We start from the raw sequence: 12,130 nt of genomic DNA, 5'->3' as shown, positions 1-12,130 counted from the left end.
TTTAGATGATTACAAAAGAGTAAAATTACTGTTGGTTTTTTCCCGTTTTCTCAACTCCTGATTTATCCAAAGCCAGCATATTAATCAGCCACGGAATATTACTGTACATTGTAAACATGTTGAAGTCACTATTTATTATTTATTAGTTGTGTATTTTTTAAAATTTTTAGCTTTATGACGTCACAAAAGTAAACAGAAGAAGGCGACCACACAATCCAGCACATCACAGTTTTTACTCGCGTATCATTTCAGTTTTTGGTTTTTTTTTTGTACAAAGAGTAAAAAGAAGGTTTGCGTTTTGGGAAACGAAACAGAACATCCTGTGGATTTTTTTTTTTCTTCTTCCTAAACTTACTCAGCACTTGTACGTCGAACATAAGATCACACCATCGAGTGTTCCAGAACAACTCATTGAAAAGCTGTCGCTAGCTTTATAAGTTAAAAAAAAAAAAAAATCATAATAAAATCAAATAAAGCAGATAAGAGTAATAGAAAGAGCGATCCAGGTAAGAAGAACCGACGAAATCGGTCATCGAGTGGCGTCTAGCGGAGGGAGAGAAGTTTTTAGCTTGTAGTTCTACCTTGTGACAGTCGACCACACACACATACCTCTAAACAAAAACCACAAAAAGTTTGCTAGTTTTGTACACGTCACAGCCTGAATAGTCGTCCGTCAGCACGCCTTCAGCATCCAAGCACCGCCCCTCAACATGCCCCCGCCCGCAAACTCCCTTCGACGCTTCCCATCCGTGGATGAGATTCTAGAACGTTGCTAAATCTTACCCCCAGCACCCCTAGATTTCCTACGCACGCTGTCGGCGGTCTTGCCTTTAATTTTCTGTATTTTTATTTAGTTTATTATTTTATTTTATTTTTTTCACAAGATGGCGCAGAAGAACTTCTTCTCCCGGAAGGGGTTCTCGGAGGCGGGAACCGGGGAGAGCAGCGGGTCCCCTTTGGCGTGCGCTTCGCAGTAGGACATCAGGTCTGCCGCTGCTTTCGACACCTATAATCACACCGAGAGAGAAAATCCCCTTAAAAAATGTCAAATACGAGTAAATGACACAGAACGAGAACGGAATGTCATTTTTTGTTTCGTTTTTGGCTACCTGTGGCCCTTGTGAGGATAAGCGGCAAAGAAAATGGATGGATGGATGTTTTGTGCTACAAAAAAAGAGGGGTGCTGCGAAAAACGTATGGGAACCACTGCTATAGATTGAATGACACACAAGAATACCGTCACAACTAAGCAACCATTTTTTTTCCACAGAGGATAAAGAATATATGCTTGTGAGTCTACATGGAAGTAGTAGTACACACGCCTGACTTTGTTCTGGGCAGCGTGGGATCGATTCCCGCTCAGTTGTGGTGTCGACGTGCCCTGCAACTGGCTGGTGACCGGTTCGTTTGCCCTTCTATGGCATTTTACATTGCTTGTTAGCAGTTGCTGTGAATTTCCCTGCCACAAAAGAACTGAAAAACGACCCATGTCGAGGGACCAACTTTGCATTAAAATTTTAGAAAAGCACCGGGAAAACCAGGGGTGGGTGTCACGAACCAACGGAGCACGGGCGGACCCGAATGCAGGACTCCCGGACGAGGACGTGATGTTCAGTGGGTTTTATTACAAACGAAGGTTGTGCACGACAACACGGTCCGAGAAGGCAGGATCCAAAACACGAGAAACAATGTCCGATAACTTCGAGTCAACTAAAGACCAGAACCAAAAGGGTGGCTGGACTACAATGGCGCAGTGGCGGAGTAACCCCGGATCCGGGAAAGAGTACTCGACGAATTGGCAAAAACCAGTGACAAAACTCCAACTTTTGTCTAATCACAGGCCTGTTGATCATTTCCATCCGGCCCGCCAAAGATCGCTACGGAATCACGACTAGATTTATTTGACCCTGTCCTGTCCTGTCATGCCGACTGGTTCCACCAGGTAGCGCAGTGGGTACAGTGATACACTGACTTGACTCTGGCTGTTCTGGTTTTACACCTTGGTACTCCTCTGAATCCTTCTTCAACCGTGAACTTGACTTGAGTCACAGTTTTTCGTCCCCGCCCCCCGGGTTTCTCACCTTTATCCTGTCAATGTTGGCCTCCATCTTGAGCTGCTCCACCAGCTTCCTGGCTTGTGCGATGCTGGCCGTGTTGTTGCTCGCCATGGCCACGGTCTGCGCGGGAGACAGGGGGGGATGGGGGGGGGGGGGGTTCGTCACGTGACCGCGGCGTAGCGTCATACTCTATGCACCGCACGCGCGCCGTATGATTGCGCGCGTGCGGCCATTTTATTTATGGGCTCAGTTGCTAGGCAGCTGCTGGCGGCGGCTGCGAGGAGGGGCGGGGGGGGGGGGTCGTCTGAGCCAGGCGGGGGCACTGCTTTGTCCACAGCTCCGTTTCCAATAGATTTCCGGATTGGAAGTGATGCCAGAAATACTGTACGTGCTGTACTGCATTAATTTTATCCACATGATCAATAAACACGTGTTGATATCACAACTCGAGCGCCGCAGCAAAACATTTTGAAAAAAAAATGACGCTTGACGGATATTTTCATATCATGTGACTGCAAATATGAACGTTTTTAGCAATCTGGTTTAATTATAACATATGCATTTGTTCTTTTAATAATTTTGAATTGTATATTTTTTTATTTGTGCGGTTACTATTTTAATATTACTAGTGTAATATTTCACCTGTTGCATTTCATTGTTTTAGTATTTGTTTCATTTTGTTGTATCGTGTTTTTTCATTTTAGTATTTTGTGAAATATGTCCTTTTATTTACTCCATGTTTTCATTATGTTATCATTTTGTTTTTGATTTTATTGTTTGCATTTACATTTTTTTCCAAACCTTTCCTTTACTGAATTTTTTTTGTGATTTTAGTATGTAGGTTTGTTTCATTTGTTCACTAGTATTCATTTATTCCTTTTCAAATTTTTCTTCATTTTATTATTTTATTTGTTTATTATATTATTTTTATTAGATTGTGAGTGCGGCCGTTTGTATCGTTTGTATTGATTTTATTGTTTGCATTTACATTTTTTTCAAACTTTTCCTTGACTGACATTTTGTTGTGATTTTAGCATGCAGGTTTTTTCATTTGTATATTAGTATTAATTTATTCCTTTTCAAACAAATATTTGTATTTTATTATTTTACTTATTTATTGTATTATTTTTATTAGATTGTGAGTACGGCCGTTTGTATTGATTTTATTGTTTGCATTTACATTTTTTTTCAAACTTTTCCTTCACTGAATTTTGTTGTTGTTGTTGTGATTTTAGTATGTAGGTTTAATTCATTTGTTCATTCACTTGTTCCTTTTAAAAAATATATACATTATTTTATTTATTTATTATATTATTTATATTAGATTGTGAGTGCAGCTGTTTGTCTCGATGTGCCCTGCGATTGGCTGGGAACCAGTTCGGGGTGTAACCCCGCCTCTTGCCCGTCGACAGCTGGGATAGGCTCCGGCGCTCCCTGCGACCCTTGTGAGGATAAGCGGCAAAGAAAATGGATGGACGGATTTACTTCTTCAATATGAACACTTTGATTGCGGCGTGAAGATGGCGGCGCCCCCCGCCGACCGTCATTCGTCCGCCGCGCCGTGACTCCGCCTACTTCTATTTTCGCTCTCGGCGAACCCGCAGTCCCGTAATCGACGATTTCGGAGCCACGTTTTTGCGACTCCAGAGTCGGAACGGGGTCGAGGTTTACTTCCCGTGCGCGCGTTAGCGGGTCAAAGTCACCGCTCGTATCGAGGTCATTGTCTCGATGCTCGGGGGAGGCCTTGAAAACGGGCCAGCGGAACGCTTTCAGGTTTCTGGGGTGTCGGCGCAAAACTAGGACTTTGTTCGCATCCCTGCCGTTAAATCGACACTCGCTTAGTTTTGACTTACATATTTATTTTTCACCTTACCGCACTTTTTATTTGTATTTTTTTGATTCAGTTATGTTGGCACTTTACTATTATTTACTAATTATTATTAGTATTTGTTTAGTTTGATTTGTTTCATCCCCTTAAATTGCATCTTAGTATATTTTTTTTAATGTAGTGATTATTTATTGTTTCTTTAATATTTTCATTTATTGGTAGTAGTCATATTAATTGAATATAATAATCATTTATCTTAAATTAAATTTAAAACATCCAGCACGGTGGATCAGCTGGTAAGCGTTGGCCTCACAGTTCTGAGGTCCCGGGTTCAATCCCGGCCTCGCCTGTGTGGAGTTTGCATGTTTTCCCCGTGCCTGCGTGGGTTTTGTCCCGGTGGACACTCCGGTTTCCTCCCACATCCCATCCATCTCTATGGAGGCAGGGCACACCCTGAACTGGTCGCCAGCCAATCGCAGGGCACATGGAGACAAACAGCTGCACTCACAATCACACCTATGGGCAATTTAGGGTGTCCGATTAATGTTGAATGTTTTTGGGATGCGGGAGGAAACCGGAGTGCCCACCCGGAGAAAACCCACGCAGGCCCGGGGGGGAACCTGCAAACTCCACACAGGCGGGTCCGGGATCAAACCCGGGTCCTCAGCACTGCGAGGCCAGCTTCAAAACATTCAAAACAAATTGAAAGAAACAATTAAAGCACTGTATTATATTATATTTGTTGCGTACACTATTTGTGGTTTAAAAGGATGTGGCGGCGCTAATTAGAGGGAGAAGGGTCTCGGGTCGGCAATAAAAGGTCACCTGACGTCGCGAAAGGAACAAACTGCGCCCAATTTGCGGTCAGCTGGCCCGTCCCATCACCGTGCGACCGTTCATTCTCAAAGAGAAGCCCGACTTTACCTCGTCCGCTCACGCCGCCGCACGCCGCCTCAGATTCTTGCAGCTCAAGTCAACGCGTCGAGCTCGGTCCACTCTGCGTGAAAGACGAGAAAAGAAAAATTAAAATGAACACATTGCACCACAAGGTCGGACTTTGAGGTCCCGTTCATCCATGCATTTTCTGTGCTGCTTATCCTCACAATGGTCACGGGGAGTGCTGAAGCCTATCCCAGCTGTCAACACGCAGGAGGCGGGGTACACCCTGAACTGGTTGCCAGCCAATTTAGCTTCTTTGTCCTCTGCAACCATCTGAGCAATCTACTGAAATATCCATCCATTCATTTTCCTAGCCGCTTATCCTCACAAGGGTCGCGGGGAGTGCCAGAGCCTATCCCAGCTATCAGCGGGCAGGATGCGGGGGTACACCCTGAACTGGTTGCCAGCCAATCGCAGGGCACATCGAGACAAACAGCTGCACTCGCAATCTAATAAAACTAATATGATAAAGAAATAAAATAAAAATATTTTTTGAAACGAAATAAATGAACACTAATAAACAAATAAAAAGACCTGCATGCTAAAATCGCAATCGCGCAGCGCTTTACCAGCTGCGCCACCGTGCCGCCGGCTTTGAGGTCATATTAGAATAAACGGGTCAAGGGCACCGACGTACAATTCGGAATTCCACACGCATGTTCATCATGACAGGACAGAGAAATAAAAATAATCTATGGTGTCAAACACACTGATCGGCTAATATTTTATTACATTTTTGCTTTCGATTTCTTGCAATTTCCAGGGAATTCTCTCTGCGCACGGCCACCGCATTTGAAGCAGGTTGGCCATTTGTGGCCCACGCGCTTCAGGTAGCCACCAACCCCCCCCCACCCCCCCCCCCCCCCCCCCCCCCCCCCCCCCCCCCGCACTCCGAACGGATCACCCTCGCTTTCCCTCGGCCCGACGACGGCGAAGTCATTGTCTGCGGACACGTGACGCCGGCTGTCTGCCGCTTCTGATAAATGGACCAATTACTCCGCATGAGCAGATCTGCAGAGGAAGGGAATTCCGGCTGCCGTAAATCCCGCGCTGATGCGGCGTGGCACAAAAGCATCCATGAGCAAAAAAAAAAAAAAAAAAAAAAAAGATCTCAACTCGTCAAAACCACACAGCAGAGAGACAAAAATGAAATATTCTACTTTTATGGCGCAGTTGAGGCTTGACAAATGCAGGAGTTCGCATATTTCTGCATAACGTTGACACAGCAAACATACGAAGAGATGGCAGGCAAAACGCCGGCGGTCACGCGAGCGCCAACTTGTGAGCGTTTGTGAGTTGTCCGCCGCCACGCCGGGCAAGAGCACAAGTGCACGGATCGCTGCGATTACGCGTGGCTCGCTTCCGCGCAGAGAAGTCCACATGCGAGATTATTGCGCCGCATTTAAAGGGAATGAGATGAGCTGCTTCGATTGGCGGGAACTGAAGTCACTTGTAGACTATACAGTAGACCATAATCTGTTCTCGAAAACCAAATCAACCGCCGCGCGAGTTATGATATTTGCAGGTTGTTTTCGGGGGTTCATTCGAATTGACAGTACCAAAGTGCGTCATGGGTGGGTCAGCTGGTCTGGTTTTGTTATTTCTGGGTTTTGTTGGGAGCGTTCGAGTAATGATTTTCGTTGGAAAACAGAAGCAAAAATATCTCGAAATTTTCGTTTGAAAACCGATTTGTTCCAGAATGGGGACGTTCGAGAAGCGAGGCTGTACTGTCGTCGCAAATACGGGTTGCTGAATTCGAAACGCCCCGTCTAAACCCGCTTTAAAGCAGAGTTACGGAACTGATTTAATCAATCCACGAAACCAGACCCATTGCTGTTGCTTCCAGTCACATCGGAATGGACCGGCCCACTTGTGGCGCTCGTCTAGCGGGTGTCGGCGTCGCTCCCGCACGTGACGGCTGACGTATCGGGGTCACAGGGGACATCTCGCCCAGGAAACTGTAATTGCGGGCCCCGCCGAGGCCGACGATCTGTTACTCTGATTTCTACTGCTCCGTACTTGCCCCCAACCCCCAACCCCAAGACATGGTTCCCCCTCCTCCTCCTTGTCTCTGCGTTTCTTCGCAAAGCTAATTAGCTTGTCTATTTTTTTCGTCCAGCGTGTCAAAGAGAAACGAAGACCGGCAGGCGGGCGGGGGGGGGAGCGTCTTTTCATCGCGGAGCCCAGGGTGCGGCATCACAGCGCGGTAATTAAACACGTGTCCCCGGCCCTGCAATCTGGACCCCGGAGGAAGAGTGATTAAGCTAACAGAGTCCGCAGAGAGACGACCCAAACATCCCGTCGCCGCTACTCAAGAGCAGCTTAACGTACAGAAAAAAACGCGAGTCCTGTGTTTTAAACCTCCCGATCTGGTCACGGCGCCTTATCAACGGGAGATTCTCCACCTCTGATACTCCGGTGGAAGCAAGCACAAAATTTGCTAGTCGACTTCCGCTGCCTGTGAGCAAGGGAGCGCCTGCACCAGAATCCGAAGACTCGTTTACCCGTGGAAACAACTTTCGCACTGACGCGGCCGCAAGTGAATGCGTAAAACCGACAAAGGCCGCGTGAAAGTGCGCTACAAACCGCTCCGGTGAGTTCTGTCTGGAAAGTCCAGGTGAATGAATCCTTCCGATACGACCACGAAGGGACTGTGACCAGAGTGTGAAACCCTTAATTTGCTGCTCACGAAATCTCTGGTCGTCACGCTTCTAATTATCTGTACGACAGAAGCCGCGAAGGCAGTTTGAATCCAGACTATGTCCCACTTTGACAAGTTCCGTCTGAAAAGCCCAGTTTCTGGAGATGCTACAGATCAGAACCGGGGGAAAACCATCCGTCCCTGCCAACTTTATAACCGGCCTCTGCATTTTTTCTGATGAACAGCAGCCATTTATCCTCGACGCTGCGGTAATTATCTAGCGTTACTATTAAGCGCTCTGATGTTGATGGAGAAGATTGCGGCGCGGCGTCCTCGCTCCTGTTCAAGGACAGGTTTTTGCGCCGTATTAGATGTCGTAAGTCACCCGGCCAGCGTGGCGTCACAATGCAACGCAAGACAATATGACATCTCCCGTCTTCGTTTCTGCCTTCGGTGCAGGTCTCGGCGCTTAGCTTAGCGTCTTTTGTCTTGTCTCTGTAATCATTAGCCCGTTGCGCATAACTCCTAGCGATACACCATCCCACCTTTAAAAGCTACAAGACTCATTTTATGCCATACAGTTTTTTTCAAGCCACCTTGGCACAAATGAATGATTATGTTTTTAACGCAAACATTTCCTGTAATTGCGACTTCTGTGTTAGCGTAGGTTTGCGACTGTATTCTGTATTCGTATAAATTCCCCCGTACGATACCCTGCAGATGGCTCAAATTTGTTCCCATATTCAATACATAAAGCAAAATGCACCTGCCTCGTTTTCTGCGAGGCTGTTTCACGACTAAAACGAGAACCGTGTGTTGTGTACCGCCAGTCTTTCTCACCCAGAAGCTCAAAATCCCTCAAATCCGCAAGCATCTTTCCGGCATGCGTAGTTTTAAATGACAGATACTTTTAATGTGTGAATGCCTATTAATATTTCATATTATGATGGGAGATTGTGTAAAGCTGTTTTTTGTCGAGAGTGGGTTTATAGAGGGGCTACATTAGCTTGCAGGGTCGTTTTCTAGACGCACAGTTTGTCCACATCACCACCCGAGAGACTCCGACCTTGGAGATCCCGCAAAACGGTCGCTCCTTCAAAAACCGGGAAGTAATCCCACCGAACCGACCGACAAACAAACAAACAGCCGTCGCGTTTGCACCCGGCGGAGGCGACGGAATGAAACGTACCCTAAAGTAAGGCGAGATTCTCCACTTTCTCCCGCCGCCTCACAGTCGGGCCCACCGCCACCCCGTCATCATTCCATTAGCCCGGACATCTGCGACACCCCCCCCCCCCGCCCCGCTATCCTGCGTGTACAATGTCGTGTGTGTATTTGTGTCTTGAAGGTTAATCCAGGCCCCAGAAGGATGGGTGGGGTGCGTTGGAGGGGGATCGGTAGGAACCAGTGGCCCAGGAAATGATGTATCTCCCGGGAGTCGAGGAGACGGCGGGGAGAAGGCTTATTGCTCCGGGGATCCCAAATGTGCTCTCTTATGTTTTGCAGATCAAACGACGGCGTCCCGCTACGTCGGATTCGAGCGGTGACGGCCAATCAAGAACAATCCCGTCAGCGTGAAATGATTCAGGGGAAAATAACCCAACTCTACGTTAAAATGGCTCGAGTCTCCAAAAGGGTTAAAACCTTGAAATCGTGACTTACGTAACAGCACGGTGGTAAGTGGGGTAGAAACAATGCACGCGACTACAGCGCGCAACACGCGATACGAGGACTACTTTTATGTTTCCGAGGTGGAAGACCGGAACCGAATTTTTGTGGGGATGTAGAACGCTGTCACTGCGGTCCCTGAGTTAAGGTAGAACTTGAAACTTCGAGGCTGTTAGTGCTGTGGAGATAAACATACATCTCCTCTGGAACCAATCAGCCGGCCAAGAATAACAGTGCCAGACTGCTGGGCTGTTAACAATATGACAAACATCCGGCCTTGTTTAGATTATGCTGAGAGTGCAGGGGGGGGGGGGGGAGGCCTCTGCTGGGACGTCGGAGTACTCAAAGTGATCTTTCTTTAACGTTTTGGAAAAAAAAATGGACAGTTGACTGGAAGGACTTGGCTTCAGAACCGGAGGGAATTGCCTGCTGGAGAACTGGGATCGGTTTCTTCAAAAGGCGCCCATTCACTGTGGAAGGGACCGAACCCCCAAACCTAAATCTTCGACCAAAGTCCGGGATTGTCGAGAGTTGCTGCTGCAAGATTTGAGAGCAGAAGGCTTGGCTGAATCTAATTTTGAAGAAAAAAAAACGAAAAACTCTTTGGACTTAATTTGGATAATTGAGACCATGAGATTTGCTTTGAGAAGATTCGGCACAGTTTTTTTTTTTTGTGTGGTTGTTGTTCTTGACTTGACTGTGCAGAGTAATAAATAATCATCCAATCTTTTTGTAAGTAAAATGTAAGAATTGGCGAGTTAAATTTCCAGGAAAAGACCAGAAGGACTGCTGGATTGCGTGTGGAACCCGATTCCAATCTACAGTCACGACAGGAAAAACTCAAGCGTGTCTCTGGCTCAAAAGCAGTGACACTCAGATCCGGGAATACTCATTGGGTCTTGACCCGATGAAGAACCAAAAGACCTTACCTGGACAACACCACTTGAAACAGTCCCAGAGACTGGAAGAAACATCCAAGATTTTTATCTCTTGACTCCTTTAGATCTTGTCCTGAAAAGGTAGAAGACGTCTGAGCTGACAAGAACCAGATTAGCAAACTCGCCTTAAAACTGTGAATGACCTAAAGACTAAAGACTAAGGAAACTCTTTGGTACAAAAATTAACATTCAGCAGTAAAACTAAGACTTGCCCTGTTTTTTTGGAAACTGTAGACAACATTGAAAGACTCCAGTGGACTTGAGGTTTAGACCTGAATCTGAACTTGTATCCGTCCATCAAGCCTCATCCATGCAGTTCTTGACTTGACTGGTAAGCTTGAACCCTTTAGCTTTTGAACTCTGCTGTGCAACAAAATCTAAAATTCAGAAGTGACCTGGATTTAACCTTGACAGCTCCACTTTGAGTTCCCATAGATTTACTAATTTGAGACGTCTTTTTGTCTATAAGGACAGCTGAGCCTGGACTGGTTGATTCTTTTACCGAAAGAGATTTTGACAGAATTCCTTGAAAACATTTTACATAAGGCTTGATATCAAGAACAAAAAACATCCAATTTATAAGATCAAAACAGACCTGGCTGGGTGGAACTTTCAAAATTGAAACTTGGCTGGACTGGTCGAACTTTTTTGAGCTAAAGGTCTGGTGGACTCCGGTCTCCTTTAAGACTCAGAGAAGATTTTCGTGTTTTGGTCTGTCAGGACAACTCAGACTCGGTCGGTCGGTTACTTTTGGTGGTCTTGGTCCAAACAAGCTTAATCTATGTAGGTCTGGAACACCCTCAGAACGTCTTCAGATTCTGAAATTTGTTTTGAGACAAAACCTCTCACTGGAGAGTAGACTTGAGGCCTAGAGCTGTCGCACGAAAATTCAATCCCTGACATGACATGGCAAGAAACATCCGATTTTTTTGGTGGACATGACTGAGAGCTTTGCCCAAAAACCAAAATCAACACTTGGCAGGAGCAAACAAGTGTGACAAATACCAAAAGCCCAATGTCATCCTTCCAAGACTATTAGCCCAAAGGCCGTTTCCACTCCCTGACAAACCCGCTTTTGCTGTTCAAACTCGGATCGCGCGCACCCGAAGAATCGGCCCCTTCCCTCGACGGATCTCCCTCGTCATCCTGTGCTTGTTTACCGCTGTGCTGTTTTGCAACACTTGTTAACCTCTCGTGTTTTCGTCTCGGCGGGCCTGCGGACGGGACGCGAAACGTGCTACACAAAGACCGAGAGAGATTTAGCGCGAGCTCGGTGGTAACTTTGCGCTGCGTACAATTTTCTCGGGTGTGCTTGATGAAAAAGCGGACCCTCCCCCTTCACCGCCCCCCCCCCCCCCCCTTCTCCTCTGACCACGACACAACGCTCGAGAAAGGAAAACGTTCCGGAATGATCAGAGCTTTTCACCCCCCCCCCCGCCCTCATTTGATCGTACAAATTCATTCAGCAGAGGGGATATTTTTTTCAGATTCGGGGAGGGGTTTTTGGTTCGGGTGGGGGGGGGGGGGTCGGGGGAGGATTCCTGATGTAAATCCACCAGCAGCATCGCAATCAATCAAGCGGCCGCACGCCCAAGTGGCGTGTCACCATCTCGTGTGAAATTTGTAATCATAATCGAGTACCTTTTTTTTTGGGGGGGGGGGCGTTTACCTGTCGTGGAGCCGCAACACATCCAGTTCAGCGGAGTCGAGCTTCCATCCACGCCGTCCTGCTCGTCCCTGCGCCTCCCTGGCTGAGATCCTCCCTGCCTCCCTCTCCGAGGCTGCCGCTGCCACAGTCTCCACCCTCCAGCCAGCCTGCAAGAAGATACCCCCCCCACCCCCACCACCTCCACCTCCTCCTCCTCCTCCTCTTCCTCCCTCCTCTGTTTTCTCTCTCTCTCTCTCTCTCTCTCTGTCTGCGATCATCGGCACTCTCTGTCCGTCATGTCAACAAAATGTTAGCCGGATACCCCCCTTAACCCGATAGCTAAAAAAACTGGATAACCGAAGACCCTTTTGTACGGCAGCCGAGGAAGAGCGTAATTACGGTACAATCCCC

The 12,130-nt window shown here is 47.1% G+C and overlaps 1 protein-coding gene across 1 annotated transcript; it reads right to left on the bottom strand.

Moving 5' to 3' along the window:
* Positions 1-214: 214 nt before the first annotated feature.
* On the bottom strand, positions 215-11,908 carry LOC133513107 (guanine nucleotide-binding protein G(I)/G(S)/G(O) subunit gamma-2). Its single transcript, XM_061843493.1, has 5 exons — positions 11,741-11,908; positions 10,063-10,144; positions 4,810-4,882; positions 2,082-2,177; positions 215-1,006 (listed from the first exon to the last, which is right to left on the bottom strand). The coding sequence occupies exons 4-5, from the start codon at positions 2,166-2,168 to the stop codon at positions 878-880; spliced, it is 216 nt and encodes a 71-aa protein (XP_061699477.1). The 5' UTR covers positions 2,169-2,177; positions 4,810-4,882; positions 10,063-10,144; positions 11,741-11,908; the 3' UTR covers positions 215-877.
* Between the last annotated feature and the right edge of the window lie 222 nt (positions 11,909-12,130).

The sequence above is a fragment of the Syngnathoides biaculeatus genome, chromosome 15, assembly GCF_019802595.1.
Source record: "Syngnathoides biaculeatus isolate LvHL_M chromosome 15, ASM1980259v1, whole genome shotgun sequence".
Classification (NCBI taxonomy): domain Eukaryota; kingdom Metazoa; phylum Chordata; class Actinopteri; order Syngnathiformes; family Syngnathidae; genus Syngnathoides; species Syngnathoides biaculeatus.
This window is presented reverse-complemented; position numbering and strand designations above follow the sequence as displayed.